We start from the raw sequence: 17,851 nt of genomic DNA on the forward strand, positions 1-17,851 counted from the left end.
ACCTCTGACAAGGAGGAAAACTTAGTGCACATTCCTCAAACCTCTGAATTGTTTTGTCAATGGATATTTAGGTTGTTCCCATGCCTCCTGAGAAACCTGTATGCAGGTCAAGAAGCAATAGTTAGAACCAGACATGGAACAACAGACTGGTTCCAAATTGGGAAAGGAGTACGTCAAGGCTGTATATTGTCACCCTGCTTATTTAACTTCTATGCAGAGTACATCATGAGAAATGCTGGGCTGGAAGAAGCACAAGCTGGAATCAAGATTGCCAGGAGAAATATCGGTCACCTCAGATATGCAGATGACACCACTCTTATGGCAGAAAGTGAAGAGGAGCTAAAGAGCCTCTTGATAAAAGTGAGAGAGGAGAGTGAAAAGGTTGGCTTAAAGCTCAAAATTCAGAAAACTAAGATCATGGCATCTGGTCCCATCACTTCATGGGAAGTTGGTGGGGAAACAGTGGAAACAGTGTCAGACTTTATTTTTAGGGGCTCCAAAATCACTGCAGATGGTGATTGCAACCATGAAATTAAAAGATGCTTACTCCTTGGAAGGAAAGTTATGACCAACCTAGACAGCATATTCAAAAGCAGAGACATTACTTTGCCAACAAAGGTCTGTCTAGTCAAGGCTATGGTTTTTCCAGTGGTCATGGATGTGAGAGTTGGACTGTGAAGAAAGCTGAGCGCCAGAGAATTGATGCTTTTGAACTGTGGTGTTGGAGAAGACTCTTGAGAGTCCCTTGGACTGCAAGGAGATCCAACCAGTCCATTCTGAAGGAGATCAATCCTGGGTGTTCACTGGAAGGACTGATGCTAAAGCTGTTTGGCCACCTCATGTGAAGAGTTGACTCATTGGAAAAGACTCTGATGCTGGGAGGGATTGGGGGCAGGAGGAGAAGGGGACGACAGAGGATGAGATGGCTGGATGGCATCACTGACTCGATGGACATGAGTTTGAGTGAACTCCAGGAGTTGGTGATGGACAGGGAGGCCTGGCGTGCTGCAATTCATGGAGTCGCAAAGAGTCGGACACAACTGAGGGACTGAACTGAACTGAAGGTGATAATAATATTAACAAAATAAGTGGTGCTGAGGATGTGGAAGAATGGAACTTTTGTACATGGTTGGTGGGGATATAAAACGGGGCAGCCTCTGTGGAAAACAGTATTCAGTTCTTCAAAAACTTAAAGGTCATGTATGACCCAGCAATTTCATATCTATGTATATACCCCAAAGAATTGAAAATAGATACTCCAAAAAATACTTGGATACAAATATTAATAGCTACACTATTCACAACTGCCAGAAGGTGGACACAACCCAAATGTCCATCATGAATAAAGTGTGGTGTATACATACAACGGAATATTACTCAGCTCCAAAAAGGAATGAAGTGTTGATACATATTACAATGTGGATGAAGCTCTAAAACAGCATGCTAAATGAAAGCAGACAGACACAAAAGTTCACATATGTATGATATAACTTATATGAAGTACCCAGAAAAGTAAATCTACAGAGAGAGAAGCAGGTTGGTAGTTGCCAGGGGATGGGAAGGAAATAGGGGCAGAGACTACTTACTAGGTATGGGGTTTTATTTAGGGATGAAAATATTTTGGAATTAGAGATGGTGACTATACAAAACATTGTGAATGTAGTAAACACCATTGAATTGTTCCCTTTAAAACGGTTGATCTTATATGACTAATTTCACATAAAAAAAAAGTTAACTGATAAAAAGACAAAAAGAAAATCAGTACCAGCCTGCCAGATGGGTTTTCAGAGCTGTCATAGTTTTTAAGAAACTTAATAGGTGAAGGATGCATCTTCCTATGACTAAAGGATTCGTCCCAGCTTGGCTGCCCAAGACTCAGTCCTGCAATGAACATCTCTTGCTTAGGGTCCCCTTGCAATGCTGTGGCTTCATCAGCTCTCACTTGGCTGAATACTGAGGTGATGGATGGAAGTAAAACAGACCTCTCCCACCGGAAGGTCAAACCTATACCTAAGCATTTCTAACTGCCATTTAAATTTACTAGCATATAAAAGTAAAACACCCAGTTACAAACCCTAACTCTGAGCCATTAGAAAGGCTCTTGATTATATATGAGAACTTGTAAGTGTTTAAAACTTAAGTGTACCTAGAAGTTTGGGCTTAATCATTTTAAACAAGAAACAGCAGAAGCAAGTGGTGATAATTTACCCTTTGTCCTAATTTTAGAATGTGAATAATTAACCTTTCGGGGGGGGGGGGGGGAGCAGAATTTTAAGAGTAGTTCAATCCAATAAATGTTCAGTTTAGAAATAGGTCGGTCCTGCTGGTACAGACCGTTACTCCTGATTTATTGCAGTGGCAATTCCCATGAAATCAGTCATTACTTCAGTTAAACTATTGAAGCATTAACGCCTTAAATTCTGCTTTCAGGCACTTAAATATTGGATAATACTGATTTTTATGGGGATTATGGTAAAAAGGGCTTGCGGTAAGAGGCATTAAAAAGTTCACATTGTTGCTACATCAAATTTTGTTAACAAAAATGCTAAGTTCCTACAAATTTTCCATTCTAAAAATAAGTTTTTCCCAGGTAAAATCGATAATACTTAGTGATTATTGTTTAAGGTTTATATCTTGAATAAATATCTATTATAGTACCCAACTATATCAGTGTTTTTGTTCAGCAATAGACTTATAAGAATAAAAGCTGGTGGTACAGACAGCTGGGCACCTTATAATACAGAAAGACACATCCTTCCTGAATCTCTGTGGGGGAAACTAGTTACCAAAATGTCCCAAGAAATTTCTTCTCCAAAATGTCACATCATTGTAAGAAGTCTTTCAGGCATCAGTGTGTTGGTAACTGCCCCAGTGTAGATTACCTAGTTACCCTAACTACCTTCTTTCAAAATGAAGAAAAAAAAGAAAAAAGGAATAGGAAGAGGAGGAAGAAAGAGGAGAGGGAAGAAGAGGAAGAAATAATAAATGAGAGTAATCTGGTTTCCCTGCCCCAGAAGCAATTAACATTGGAAACCCAATGGGCCAAGCTAAACATTAACCACTGCTTTTGGTTGGCCTTTGACAGCACAGGGTAGAGATATCCACCTGGCTTTCAGAAACCAGCTAGGTGGGTTCAACATTTAACCTCACCACTGAGAAGCAATGTGACCTTGAATAAGTTCATCAGCCTCTCTGAGCCTTTGTCTCTCCATGCCCCAGTACAAATCCCCACCAGTCTCCCGGAATAGTAGGTCTCAGTGAGAGAACCTGCTTAAGTTCCCACCTGGAGGCACCCTGCCTCTCCCGTGGTCTAAAGCAGTGACGGCTTAATCTGGAAGGTTTGTTACTGATTTTGATACTATTCCAAGAAGTCAGGACACAGCTGATGCTACTGTGTTTTTTATTAGAAAACAAATTAAATAAAATAGTGATTGATTCTATATAAAATTGAACTTGAGTCCATGGTTCATGGTGGGGAAGGCTCAGAAGATGGAGACAAGGATGTGGTAGTGGCAGTTTCTTTTTCTTCATATCTGGGAGGCAGTTCAGATAAGAGATGGAGCGTGTGGGAGGTCTCAGAGGATGAAGCGGTCCCAGAAATAGTATATATCAATTCACAATCTCTCTCAGAGGCCGCGCCTTGGCCCTCAGGAGTTGGGGACCTATGAAGAAGAAGAGGGAATGTGAACGGGAGAAGAGGAAATCAGTCATCACGCTTAAATACCAGGTGCTTTTCACATGTTTAATTACATGCATTTGGAAGCATTTGCAAGGGCTTCCAGAGTAATTTCTTCCCATATATATTTTGCATAGATATGTTTTAATTTCTTAACCCTTACTGTCCTTAGTGCTGATTGTAATATTAAGACAGTTTCATTCCTGTTGTCATTCCCCTTGTCATTGAAAAGACAAAGGGTACAAACATATAGTGAAGTGAAGTTGCTCGGTCGTGTCCGACTCTTTGCGACCCTATGGACTGTAGCCTACCAGGCTCCTCCATCCATGGGATTTTCCAAGCGAGAGTACTGGAGTGGGGTGCCATGTCCTTCTCCAGGGAATCTTCCCTACCCAGGGATAGAACCCAGGTCCCGCGTTGTAGGCAGACACTTTACCATCGGAGCCACTATTCACATAAACATATAGATGCCTTCCAAAAAGAACATGCACATACACACACAGCTACTCTTCTCTGCTATTTCATCTGGAGACAGCTAACATAAGGGAGACAAATGTATGCAAATAGAAAATTAAATCATTAAGCCAAAAACTTGAAGGAAGTTGGGAAGGCATCCTGGTTAATGGAGGGGGCTCCAGCAAAGGGCAGACCTGCATCTAAACTTCCACCCTGCTGCTTTTGAGCTGTTTGATCTCTAAGCCTCAGCTTTCTCATCTGTAAAATGGGGGTGATGACAATGTCTACCTTCTAAGTAACTATGAGAATGATATAAGGAAATGGAAGAAAAGCCAGACTCTGGCATAGTAGTGGGAGTCGTTTTTAGTAGAAGTAATAGACATTTATCTATTTATCTCTGTGAAATTCATCACTGGAGAAAAGAATTCACAAACAGAATTCTCCAAATTCCAGAACCTAACCTCCCTTTCATCCACTCAGGGCAACTCCTGCATTCGCCCCTCTTCGGATCTCCAGCTCACCACCCAGTCTGGAGCACTAGACTGTGTATCCTAAAACATGAACGACCAGGTAAGGCAGCACTCATCCCTAGCATGCCCAGGTCCCTAGCAATCTCTTGGGTCCCGCTTCTCACTGCCTTTAAAAAATGCGCATCTCAAAAGTCAATTTTCACTGAGTGCTGCTCTGTCCTGGGAGATTTTTCAGTGATCCTGCCTTCACTTCCTACACCCTGGGTTCCCATCTGGGAAGGTACAGTGCCTTCACCAGCCCTGGCATTTCCCAGAACTCCTTCCTTTTATACCCTCCCTGCCCGTGGATTCTCCACAGGTCTCTGATGCTTCTGACCTCTTGGTTTCAGCTGCCTCTTTGCCATTCCATCTCCAGAACCTCAATTCCCTCCAAGCTCTGGCCCGTCCAGTCTCCCTCCAAGGCCCAGGCCTTGCTCTGCTTCCACCACAAGCCAGACATTCTCTTCTCCTGATTATACAAGCCCATTCCCATCCTCCTCAGTCAGGGACCTCCCCGTCCTTGTCTCTCACCCTTGACATCACAACCTCTGATTTTCCCATCATCCTCCACCACAGACTCCCTCCCATACTCCTCCTCCCCATTCTTTTTTTTTTTTTTTTTTTAAGGAAATGCTCTATCATTTTATTTAATTTGGCCACACCACACGGCATGTGGGAATCTTAGCTCCTTGACCAGGGATTGAACCCATGACCCCTGCAGTGGAAGCACAGAGTCTTAACCACTGGACCACCAAGAAGTCCTGCTCCTCCCTTTCTGATCACCACAGTCCCAGGCTCCTGTTACCTCCAGCCTGTCCACGATCATGAGTCAGCCTCCTAAATGGTCTGGCCGCCCTCAGCCTTGCCCCAGTCGGAGCTGAGCTAACCACTGCTTGCATTCCGTTGCTGTAACTCCTCAGCCTTCAATGGCATCCCTCTGCCTCAAGGAAAAACACTCACATTTACACTGTTTAATGTGACTCCAGGCAGGCCTCCTAATTTGTGACATATGGGAAGCCTGGGGGATGTAAATGGGATTCTAACATTTCTCTTCAATCAATCTGAGAAGACTCTGAGGCCCAGGGAACAACTTAAAATTGAGGGGAAAAGACTGGCATGCTCATGGCAGGGTGCAGGCTGATTTCAGTCAGTCACTCAAGTATCCCCATTAGATATCGGAACCTCTGTACATTCTGGGGGTCTCCTGGGACCCCCACACCTCCCACAGTCCACAGCAGCCTGACTTAGCAGGGGCCTCCTGAGTTCTGGTCCAGCGCTCAGGCTAGCTGACAGGTGGTCCAGCATTTTGAGACCCAGTTCTGCTACAAGCGCATACAGATGCCTGGAGAAGGCTTCACATGAACCTGGCGTAAGCACGCTTATAATTTTTAACTAATGTGCTAGCCAAAGTTTCCTGGAAGGTCCTGTGAATATTAAGACGATAATTCTGACATCATGTCAGCAAAATAGATACTCCTCCTTGATGGCTACACCTGTATCACAGCATAAAGCTGACTTGGCCTGAAGACAGGCACAGGCCTGAAAGGTTCAATGTTTCTACACTTCCAGTTCAAAGGGAGAATCTTACCCAGATTGAAAAATACTGTAATATGAAGGTGGGCTTTCATCTGGGGGCACACCGTCAGTCCCAGGACTCCGGGCAGCTGCAGAAGCTGAAGACTCAGGAAAGTAAGGTGGTGGAGGGGGTGGGAATATGATCACGGCGTCACCTAAGGAAACACAACATTTTGTTGAAGATGGATGAGTAATAAATGTAAGCAAATGAGCAAGAGCTAAAGACATTAATTATACATTTGGCCCATCTATAGCAAAGGTCAGAACAGCAGAATTGAAAAGTGGGCCTATCAAATTTACAGAGGCAGAGAATAGAGGTCACTAAGGAACTGGAGGAGAGGAAAATAGAGTTAGAGTTTAATGGAGGCAGAGATTCTGTTCAGGGTAACGAAAAAACCTCCAGGAATTGATAATGGTGATGGCTGGCTGTACAACATGGTGAATGGACCGGACGCCACTATACATTTAAAAATGATTAAATTGGTAAATTGTAGGTTATATCGTTTTTACCATATTAAAAAAACTGAGCCTACATTTCATAGCAAGTCTCAGCTAAAGCGTTTCTGGCGAGTGTTTGCTAGCAATGTTCTTTATCTCCCCGGGGATGTCCACTGCTGTCAAGTTTTTATTTCCAACTTACAGTTTTAATTCTTCAAAAGTCAGCCGTTGGATAAAGCGCCTCTGCTCCTCAAATGCAGTTTCAGCCTCTGGACAAATGACGGCACAGCCACAATATATCCCTCATCCCTATTTCCACAAATGTGGTTTCCATTCTTGCTGAGCTTTATTATCTACCAATGTTTCTTCCAAGCTTTATCAAAGAAAGTCAAACTCAAAGCAAAGCTAGGGTTTCCAACCCCACTGCATTTTTTATTGCTACTGTTCACTCCAGAACACATTCCTGTGTTTTGGGGAGGGGAACAGGGGACCAGATACAAGCTCAGATTCCAACTCAGAATGTACTAGCTGAGTTGCCCAGAACCTTCTAGACGTGGCGGCACCACTATGAAGAGGTCTGAGGGCCACCTCTGCTAAGCTGGCCTCTCCACACGACAGCTCAGGAGGAAGGAAGGAGGAGAGGACTTTACTTCCCTTCAGGGAGGAGACTGGTTTCTACGTGGCAGTCCTGATGCTTGCAGGGTTCTCGAAAGCGACCGGGGTTCCACTCGCCAGTTATTACCCGGCGTGGCCGAAACAAGCCCTTTGCCCTCTCCAGGCCCCAGCCCACATCTGTAAACTGCAGGCAGTAACTGCACCTGCCCCAGAGGACAGATAGGAGGACCAGATTCATGTGAGGGGTTAAGATGGTTCTGCGCATGGAACAAGCTCTCTCAGAGGTCACACACCCTCAGAGGGACTTTCTCCACACCCAACAGCAAGTGGTGCCTGTTTGCATGTCTGAAGAAACACTCCCAACTGGCCGTCTGGCCAGTGGCTGCACTCTCCTCCTTGTTGCCTCAAATGCCTCCCCTGCAGAAAACGCATAAACTCCATATCTCCTTCTGCAAGGAGATGGCAATTGGAGCTTAAAATATGCGTGGCTAACTGAAGCTCGAAAAACAATGGTGGTTGTCTTGGGATTCTCATTTGATTTTTTCAGAAAGTCTTGGTAGGTTGGAGGAAGGTAGGTTGAGTGTTCACTTTAATTACACACTGCAGGACAAAGGAGCTGGAAATAAGCCTCCAAAGCAGGCCAATCACCTATCAAACACAGACAAGGAAGTAGTCCTCCTCCAGCCATCTCCAAGGCTTACCAAGCCCTCTGCCAGGTCTGTGCCCAGCCCTCTTGCTATCCCTGGGAAACTCCTGGCTCCCTTTCACTATGGGGTTTCTCCTGCAGGACTTGATGTCCTCTGTGGGTTGACCGGTCATCTGCTTGTGTATCCAGGGTCCAACACTAGGTATGCCCACAACGCACATACCATGCATCTTGATTTATCTACTCTGTCTTCTGTTCTGGGAAGAGCTGAATTCTGGCACTTAGATAAGATTAGCCTCATACCACCCTCACTTTCCCTCGTAAGGCAGAACTGACCATTGACAGACAATGTCCAGAGTCTTAACAATTGTGCTAAAAGGCATGATTTCTAAAGATGTAAACCCTATTCCATAATATCAAAGGAGAGTAAGACAGTGAATTATAGTGCCAGATTTTCACAAATTTGATAGGACTTAAATGGTTATATGGAAAAGATTTTAAACTCTTCAGTGCCAACATCAGGACAGAAATGCTCAGGAGTCACCACACCCCTGCTCCAGCCCTGCCCCCAGCTCCCCCTGATTCCAGTTATCAGGAGTAAGGCTGGACCCCCAAACTCCCTGATAGTAAACCCAAAGGGCACACTCAATACGCCCCCAAGTGGAAGAACATGAGCATCCCACGAGTATATTTTCTTGGCCCACACTGTGCTCCCCAGAAGAACTAAGAGCATCTATAATATTGGGTGAGCCTTTTCGTCATTTAACAATGACTCAGGGCACCAGGTGAAGGATGAAGCCTGCAGAAATAGAACTACAGCAAGTGTCCCGGGAGGGCCTATGTGAGCGCATGCGTGCCCTCCGCCTCAGTTAGGATCCTGGCTCTGCCACCCGCTACTTTGTGACCTTAGGCCAATTGCTTGGGATCCTTGAGCCTCAGTTTCTTCATCTTTTACATGGAGACACTAAGTATCTGCCACAGTGGACTGTTGAGGGCATGGATGAATTTCACGTAACAGGCTCTTGAGGAGCGCACACTAAAACACTTAGATCGTTATTTGGCCCAAGAATAAGCTCTATGTGTGTTAGCGATTATTAACAAATAACTAGTGTTGATGTCACCGTAAGTGTATAAACACACAATTAAGTAAGCTGGGAGCTTCAACCCTGACTGAACACGATGATTATCTATAAATCCATCTGCCCTTCCTCTCTGAGGCCAATACCATGCAAGGGCCACAGCCCCGGGAATCCTCCCAGTGAGAACTGCCGGCTCAACAGACAGCCTCACCCACAAGAAACAGCTCACTTCTTCCCTGTTCCCTCCACAGTTTCTGTAATCCCCTTTGCCCACCCAGCCTTTTAGATGTTAAGGCTGTGCCTTCACGGTGGGAGACTGAAATAAAACAGCGATTTGCAAAAACAAGCAGCGATGGGGGCTTTTCTTTCTGTGTGAAAGTGAGACCAGAGCTTCTGATGTGGTTCTGTGGGGGCCTGACCCTGGGACATGGCGATGCAGGTCTTCTGCAGGGGGACCCAAAGGGAATCTCTGGGCATCCCACAGGGCAAAGAAGTGACCAGGGCAGTCACATTTCATCTGTATCTGTGCCCCTGCTCCCAAACTTTGCCCCGACCCTGAAGTCAAGGACAAAATTACAGAAGATGAAGAATAAGGTGGACAAGAGTAGAGAAGACTCCTCTAAAACGTGGAAGACCAATGGACTTGCAACAGACGCAGAATCCTAGAATGTCAGTGCTGCCAGGAAACTCAGAAGTGCAGTGTTCATTTTACAGGCACACAAAGTAAGGCCAGGAGAAGTTAAGGACTTCTGAGGGCAGCCAGTCAAGGATAACCAGTGATGAGAACCCACGTTTTCAACAACCAGAAGTGCCATAAGAGTTTGCTGTGAGAATAACAGGGGAAACAGGGTCACGTGGCAGGTCCCTCAGGTGACAGAAGGCTCCCAGGGTAGCCTCACGACCTCTCACTGTCCTCTTTATTTGCCCTGCAACCTCAGTCAAGGTCACAACTCAATGTCCTGATGCTTTTGTTAGATAATAGGGTATTGCTGGGAGGAAAGGATGTGCTGAGTGATTCTTACGGGGATAATGACAGAGGCAGAACTGTGTCTGTGTGCATCTATGTGTGTGTGTGAGAGAGAGAAGGACAGACAGACAGAGGACAGAGACAAAGAGAGAGAATTTAGGCCAGACCCAAGAGCAGCCATGATGCTGCAGCCACGGTGATATGAACAAGCAAAGGAAAGACAGCGACCCACCTACAGTCACCTGGATGGGCTCCAGGCTCTGGGTTTGTCTCTCTTCACTTTCAGAAGCATCCTGGTCCCCATTCAAATTGCTTCTCTTCTTAACGTGGGCGACCACGAAGAAACACAATCCCACAAGCACAATCAAGGGACCCAAGATCTGAAGGGACAGGAATCCACAGATCTGGGGCTCTGAGTCAGCTGTGTCTGTCTCATTCAGTGATTCCTGCATCCAGTCTGAGCCACACCCAGGTACCCAAATGCCCAGTACGCTGATGAGCATACCGCTCGTCAGGAACAGAAACCCAAAGATGAGACACTGGACAAACTGGCGGCTCTCCCCACAGAGGAAGGGCCGGTCGGAGTCCCCCTGGTTGTTGCCTCGCAGGCGCTCCTCAGTTTGCTGAAGTCGTGCCCGGGAGCGGGCCAGGATCACAGCCCCCAGCCCAACCACGGCACACGTGGGTCCAGCAATCTTCAGCATCATGCTGCAGTCTGGGAAGGTTTTATACTGGCATGCCTGGAACCCAAAGATGGAGAGCAGGACTCCCACGCACAGCAGGATGGCACCGATGACAAAAAGGAAGAAAATGAGCTTGCTGACATGCCTGTCTCCCCGGACCCCGTCTGGCTCAGCAGCAGCTGCAGGAGACATGGCCAGGAGAGGCCCCTTGCCCGAGGTGGGTGGGATGTGTGGGTTCCCTTCGATGGTTTTAGCAGCTCTGCAGACATAACCAAACACCAAATTATAAAAGGGCTACAGGTGTTCCTGACCCGCCCTGTTCTTTTCCCAAAATCACACTAGGATGAAATCATAAGGAACAACTTTGTGGAACTGATACACCGTAGAACAATGAGTTGGTTCATGAGTCAGAGGAGCTGGCATTCAGAAACTCCTGAATATGTAATTTTATAAAGATATGTAAGAAGAGGAAATGCATTTACCATGCACCTAAGAGTATCTTGAAAACTCAAAAGCCATACAACAAAAGTAATTGGGTGTGGCTTTTCCTGTTATGAGTCTTATGGACTCACTTCCCCAGGCCAAACACACACACACACAATGGTAAGTGAAGGAAGAACCACACGGATTGTTTTGATTTATTGACATCCCACATTTCATCACAGCTGCTCTGAGCATTTCCAAGTGGGTAAATTTTCTCCTTCAGCAACTAACTTTCCCTTTCCTCTTTTAGACTGCAGCAACTTTCCATTCCTGGCTTTATTCTAAGGCTCCATCTACAGAAGACCCAAGTTCAACAGTTTCAACAGAAGGCGAAGGCGGTTCAGGAACACAGTGAGTTTGGGAGATATTAAGTTAATTCTGTCAAAATGTGAGTCTTGAGACCTCAAACAGGCACACACTGGGGCTACCCTGAAATCTGGTGGTCTGGTTACAGGGTCTCAGATGACTTGGGGGGGTCTGGCACAGTGGGCCACGTAGACCTTGTCCCCCAGGTGGGTAGGTGGCCTCCTGCTCCCCTTCCTTCATGGGGCCACCCACTTCCACAAAAAGTTTCAGCCCATTACCACTTCCACAAAAAGTTTCGGCCCTATTAAAAATATGCAGCTGATAAAAATCACCAGTCACAAAACACTAAACAGCGAGAGAACTTTGACTCTGAAAGAGTATCCATGAAATCAAGTGGGAAAGCACCTTCCACAAGACCACCTGAGCCCTGTACTTCAAAGGTCTCCTATATTAAATGTACCCCCAAACAGTGGGTCACGAGTTGTCTACTTTATACAGACTGACTTTATCAGCCAGTTACCTTGTCTTACGCTAATGAATGAAATATTTTTCCAGGACCCTTCTAGTCAGGGCACTCAGAAAGACAACCCCAGTGTGAAGAACATATTCACTTACTCAAAGAAAGAAAACTTGAAAAATATTCTATGCCACTTGCATCCATGATCCCATGAAAGAGCTAGAGATTGAGTCGCTAAAGCCAAGGCCATCTTGACAAACGCAAATCATGTGCAAGTAGCGTTAGTTTCAGTAAAGAAAGGAAAGGGCTGATCTTATTCTAGGAAGTGCTTTTCCAGGAATAAATAAGATAAAATCAGAAGGAAGTTGGAGTGAGAAGGAAATAGAAGTGGGAAACAAGTTTGTACTTTACACTTGGACAAACTATATTTATGAAGATGAAATTAAGCTGAAACAAACACTGAAAGTATTGCCCAAATTAAAAAAAAAAAAAGATTCTGAATCCTGTAATATCTTTTGCTGGTCTGGAGATAGAGATGAAGGGTGCCTCTGCTACAAAGCCCTATCAATTCATTGTAGGGTGGTGTTTTGAGTTTGATGTGAGTCACAAGGTTTCAGTTGCCTTAAGGAAAATTCCCAAATACTAGTAAAGCCTAAATTTGGATGTGTAGCTTCCTTTCCATGGACTAATGGACTAAGTACTTGGCATAGGTAGTTAATCCCCCATTCAAGTTAGTATGTGAGTAGTTCGTCCATCTCTCTGCCCGCCACCCCCGACCACGGATGCGCTCACACAGTGGCACAGATATCTTTAGTAATAGGAAAGTAAACCTTTCCCAAATACCAGCCTACACTTTCCCCAAAGCCAAATCCGCCTCACGACGCTGTTTGCGAAGGACATTTCCAAATGAGCAGCGGGTCACCACGTCTAAAGCGCTGTGTTTGGGGGCTGACGCAAAGAGAGGCAAAGCCCTTCCTGGCAAAGAGCTCTGTGAGTTTTGAGAGCCAGAGCTCCCGCGGGAGCAGGTTTAGCGCGACTGTTCCGCGCGGCGCCGCTCCGCGCACCCGGCCTGGACGCTAAACTCAGCGCTCGGCCCGCGACAGCAGAGCGTGGTCCCCAGGGGTGCGGAGGAGCGCGGGGCCCGGGGCGCTTACCTGAGGCTCGGTCTTGCGAGCGCGCTGCCTGCGCCGGCAATCGGCTGGCAGCACGGGCCGTTGGCACCCGGCAGAGCGCGGCGCCCGCCCCCGCCCGCGGCCTGGCCGGCGCCCGGCGGCCCCGCGCTCTCCCACCTGCGCGTCGGGGCGCGGAGTGTTTACAGAGGACGCAGTGCGGGGAGGGCGCAGCGGCGCGGGCCGGGCGGACTGGACGGAGCTGGCCGCCGCCAGGTGCTGCCCTTGTGGGCCAGAGGCGCGCCGGCTCCGGGGTGGAGAGTGAGGGGCAGCTTTGGGGCCCGGGAGGCTCCGCGTCCGTACCGGTGCGCGCAAGGAATCCGGGAAGTGCCCCCCGCCGCCACCTCCTTGGCCTGTGGCCCTCGGGCAGGGGGCCGAAGTTGGGGTTCTCCTGGCTGTCCTAAGTCACAAGGCGACGGTCGCGATCCGGGCGGCGTGTAGGAGGCGGTTCCCTTCCGGGCCGAGAGCCCAGAATTTGGGCTGGGAGTGGGGGAAAAGGGCAGCTCCTGCCCCTCTCTTCAGCTTGACCGCCGCCTAGGCAGGGGTCCCCGGGTCTCCGCCGCTGCGCCCTCTGCGACGGTCCACCCAGTGGCCTGTGGCCCTCCTGCCGCTCCGGAGATCTTGGCCGGGATCAGTGGAGCGAGCCTCTCACCGCGAGCGCCCAGACGAACAGGTTATAAAGACACCAGGTCACAGAAACGTGCGCTCCATTAGTGTGGGAGATAAGGGTCCTCCCTGCCTTCCGTCCTAGCTCCGAGATTCACTATGGTCACAGTCCCTGTTTGCCATCGAACTCCCTTCCCGGTTCTCAGTCGCTAATGATTTGCTGGAATTAAACTGGTAACTTTGCCCTTGAACCAGGCGGTTTCGGGATGGGTTTTGCTAATCCCCGTGCTATTTGTAACCTGCCCCATATAACACGTGACACGGAATTAACTGTGCCAGTTTCCACACCAGAGGTCAGGGCGCTGTGAAAGGTGAGTCAAGCTCAAACAGAGGAGCGCCCTGAGCCCTTCCCCATCCCTGCCACTCCTCTCTGGGGTCCTGTCCACTTCTGAAACCCAGTCAAGAGTTCACAGCCATTGCCTTAACCTTTTGAAAGAGTCAGCGCCTTGCATGCCTAATACAAGTTGTCCCCAGCCCTTTTCCACTGCAGTAAAGATTGAGTTGGTTTAGCTGATTACAGAAGTGAGAGGGAGACTCAAAGAAGGGGCCAGAGGGAGGCAAATAGGGAAGGGTGGCCACCTGGGCTCTGCAGCCCAAAGGCTGGGTGGGTGAGACAGGGCTCCCTCGGGGAGGAAGGCTGGCAGGGTCCAGTGGGAGGGGTTTGCTGGGCCACTGACTGTGGTGCCAGAAGATTATTACTATCTTGAGTATCATCACCCCTTGCTCTGGGCCAGGTTCTGTGTTACGTACTTCACCTACATACAGCCTGTGTGGGGTTCTCCGCTATGTGTCTCCAGCAACTCCAGAAAGGTTACAGGCAACAGGGGAGCTAAAAAGTTCATTTTTCAGCTGAGGAACCGAGGCCTAAGAGATGTAGAGTGACCTCCACAACTGGTTAACGGGGAGCACAGGCCTGAACCAGATGTACTGACTGTTCCTCCCGGGGGACGCCTGTCACCCAGAGGACGCACAGTGCCACAAACTCAGAAAATGGCTTTTTTATTATGTGGCTTTTTGATCATCAACAAAACAGACACTGTTCCCAAGGACACTGCGGCAATCTGTGTCTGGGTGGAGCTGGTCAAAGTGTCAGGTTCTACCACCTGCTGGAAGGGCCTCCCAGCACGCCCAGCTAACGAGCAAATAACCAGCAGTGGTGATCACACAACAGCAGGGGCGTGCAGCTTTCTAAGAACGAACGCAGCCCCGACTGTAGGATCTGCCTCTACACAGGCCTGCTAGCAACTCCTTTCTGTACAAAGGGCTTTCCTTCTCTGTCCCCTACACATTTTTTCCTCCTTCCTTATTTGAAACTCAATCTCTGGCCCCGTCGTGTGTGGGCCTGCGAGGGGCCTGTTGATACAGCTGCCCCTCCGTGCCACATGACTGCAGGCTGGCCACACATGACAGATTTGAATGTACTGGCACCAAGGACAATCAGATTAGCCTCCACTTGGGATGTCTGCTGCTTGGACTGTTTGTGTCTTTTGGAGCCTGTTTGACTAAATTAAACTCCTTGGAAACCACTCACCAGTCAAGTATGAAAGACATACCCACCAGCCTTCAAGGTGCTTATCTTTGTAGCAGACTTGTTCTTAGGAGATTGGATGACCTTGTCACTATATAGGACCTGGTGGCCTTTTCCAGCCCATGTGGTATGAAAAAAGGTCAGTCCAGTCTGAGTCTTTAGAAAAATGGCATCAGAACAAGCCTTAAAAACGGATGAATTTTGAATTCAGGAAATGAATATGGAGAGTAAAGCTGAGGAATGCATCCATTTATTCATTCAGCAAATATTTATTAAGTGCTGACTATGTGCCAGTAAGAAACACAAAATCCTTTTGCCTCATGGAACTTGTGTTTTTAATGAGGAGAAAGGCAATGAAAGAAATGTGGAAATGACACAGAGTACTAGAGGGTGATTGGGGGGTCCCAGGTGGCACGGTGGTAAAGAATCTGCCTGCCAATGCAGGAGACGAGGCTTCCATCCCTGGGTTGGGAAATTTCCCTGGAGGAGGAAATGGCAACCCGCTCCAGTATTCTTGCTGGGAAAAATCCCATGGACAGAGGAGCCTGGTGGGCTACAATCCATGGGGATGCTATCGAGTTGGACACTGCTGAGCGACTGAGCAGGCATGCAGAAGGTGATAAGTGCTGTGGAGAAAAAGAAATCACAAGTGGAGATTGGGGAGTGCTGGGGAGATTCCAGCTTCATAGGGCAGTTGAGGAAGGCATGTCTGAGAAAGTGATATGGCAGCAAAAACTTAAGGGGAATGAGAAAGCAAGCCTATTGATATCTATCATCGCATAAGAAATGATCTACAAAGGCAGAGTTTAAACAACAAAGGTTTATCCTCTCTCATGATTTCTGACGGTCAGTTATCTGGGAGCAGCTTAGCAGGGCATGGTTCTGGCTTGGGATCACTCATGAGGCTGGGGTCAAGCAGTTTGCTGGGGCTACCTTGTCTGAAGACCTGACTGGGCCTGGAGGATCTGTTTTCAGGGTGCCTCTCTCTCTCGTGGCTGTTGCTGGGGAGGGCTGTTTTTCACTCTGTAAACCTCTCTCCACCACACTGCTTGAATGTTCTCAGGATGTGGCAGATGGTTTCCTCTGGGGGGCGTGATTCAAGAGAGGATGAATGAGGAGGAAGCTGTAGTGCCTTTTATGACACAGTCTCTGAAGTTCCACATTATTACTTCTGCTTTATTCGGTTCCTTAGAATTGAGTCACTAGGCCAAGGAAAGAAGGATTAGGCCCCACCTCTTGAAGGGGAGAGTATCAAAGAATTTGTGAATATATTTTAAAACTGTCGCAGAGAAATGTGGAGGTATTTGCTGGGAGAAGGGAAGAGCACTTCAGGCAGAGGAAACAGCAAAGACAAAGGCCATGAGGCAGGAGCAGGCATAGCATATTCAAGGAAGAACCAGAAGCCAAGGTAGTTTGAGCAGTTAAGCAAGGGGGAGAGACTAGGAGGATGTCAGAGAGAAAAGGTGTGTATGTCATGTCTCTAGAGTTTGTCAGGCTTGGTAGGCCCTTGTGAGTACTTCTTCCCACGCCCTGCCCCGCCCCACCCCGCCCCACCCCACCCCACCCCACAGGCCACTCTGTACAGCTTGCAAGATCTTAGTTCCCTAACCTGGGATTGAACCCAGGCCCCCAGCAGTGAAAGCACAGTGTTCTAACCACTGGACCACCAGAGAATTCCCTGTTGTAAATATTTTGAGAGTGATGAGAAGCCTTTTCAAGGTTTTTTAACTGAGTGTGGTTGATCTGTCTTATTTTAAAAAAGAAAACAGGATTCCGGGTGTGAATAGCCATGGGAGGAGGAAGTAGAGATGAAGAGACCATTAAGGAGGCCATTATGAATAATCCAAGAGAGACATGACCGTGGCTACTGTTTGGAGGTGATCAACACAATTAGATCCTGAATGTGTCTCATACATCTCAAAGATAAGAGTCAGCAGAGTTTTCCATGGACTGGATATGGGTTTTGACCCAAAGGTTTTTGACCCGAAGAACTGGAAACATGGTTCTGGTGTTGACTGAGGCTGCAGGTAGGCCAGTTTGAGGGTGAGGCTTCACAGATTGGTGTGAAAGTTGATGCTTTCAAACTGTGGTGCTGGAGAAGACTCTTGAGAGTCCCTTGGACTGCATGGAGATCAAACCAGTTATCCTAAAGGAAATCAACCCTGAATATTCCTTGGAAGGACTGATGCTGAAGCTGAAGCTCCAATACTTTGGTCACGTAAAGAGCCAAAGAGCCGACTCATTGGAAAAGACCCTGATGCTGGGAAAGATTGAGGGAGGAGGAGAAGGGACGACAAGGATAAGAAGAGGGTGACAGAAACATCATCGACTCCATGAACATGAGTTTGAGCAATCTCTGGGAGATAGTGAAGGACAGGGAAGCCTGGCATGCTGCGGTTCACAGGGTTGCAAAGAGTCAGACATGACTTAGTGACTGAACAACAACTTTGAGATGTCCATTAGACATCTGAGTGGAGAAGGTGAGGAGGCAATGGAATGTATCGTCCTGAAGTTCAGGAATTCTGAAAGAAACAGCTTCCTGTGTCTGTCAGTGATGGTCATTAGAACATCAACAGGGTTGGGCCCATCCTCTAGGAG

The 17,851-nt window shown here is 47.5% G+C and overlaps 1 protein-coding gene across 2 annotated transcripts; it reads right to left on the reverse strand.

Annotated features, from left to right (window-relative positions):
• Positions 1-3,389: 3,389 nt before the first annotated feature.
• TMEM171 (transmembrane protein 171) lies at positions 3,390-13,672 on the reverse strand. Of its 2 annotated transcripts, none has more exons than XM_055554604.1 (4): positions 13,363-13,672; positions 10,194-10,903; positions 6,230-6,371; positions 3,390-3,662 (listed from the first exon to the last, which is right to left on the reverse strand). In XM_055554604.1, the coding sequence occupies exons 2-4, from the start codon at positions 10,834-10,836 to the stop codon at positions 3,467-3,469; spliced, it is 981 nt and encodes a 326-aa protein (XP_055410579.1). In that variant the 5' UTR covers positions 10,837-10,903; positions 13,363-13,672; the 3' UTR covers positions 3,390-3,466. The 2 variants fall into 2 exon arrangements, with proteins under 2 accessions (XP_055410579.1, XP_055410578.1); XM_055554603.1 differs by lacking the exon at positions 13,363-13,672 and adding an exon at positions 13,045-13,180.
• Between the last annotated feature and the right edge of the window lie 4,179 nt (positions 13,673-17,851).

The sequence above is a fragment of the Bubalus kerabau genome, chromosome 18 (genome assembly GCF_029407905.1).
Source record: "Bubalus kerabau isolate K-KA32 ecotype Philippines breed swamp buffalo chromosome 18, PCC_UOA_SB_1v2, whole genome shotgun sequence".
Taxonomy (NCBI): Eukaryota; Metazoa; Chordata; class Mammalia; order Artiodactyla; family Bovidae; genus Bubalus; species Bubalus kerabau.

Bases quoted from the DNA above. Each gene is read 5' to 3' on its own strand.
- TMEM171 (XM_055554604.1), bottom strand. From the start codon at position 10,836: ATGTCTCCTGCAGCTGCTGCTGAGCCAGACGGGGTCCGGGGAGACAGG. The intron at 6,372-10,193 runs GTGGGTCGCTGT...GTGTTTCCTTAG, and splicing joins GCCCATCCAGGTGACTGTAG to GTGACGCCGTGATCATATTC. The intron at 3,663-6,229 runs GTAAGATTCTCC...TCTTCTTCATAG, and splicing joins TACAGTATTTTTCAATCTGG to GTCCCCAACTCCTGAGGGCC.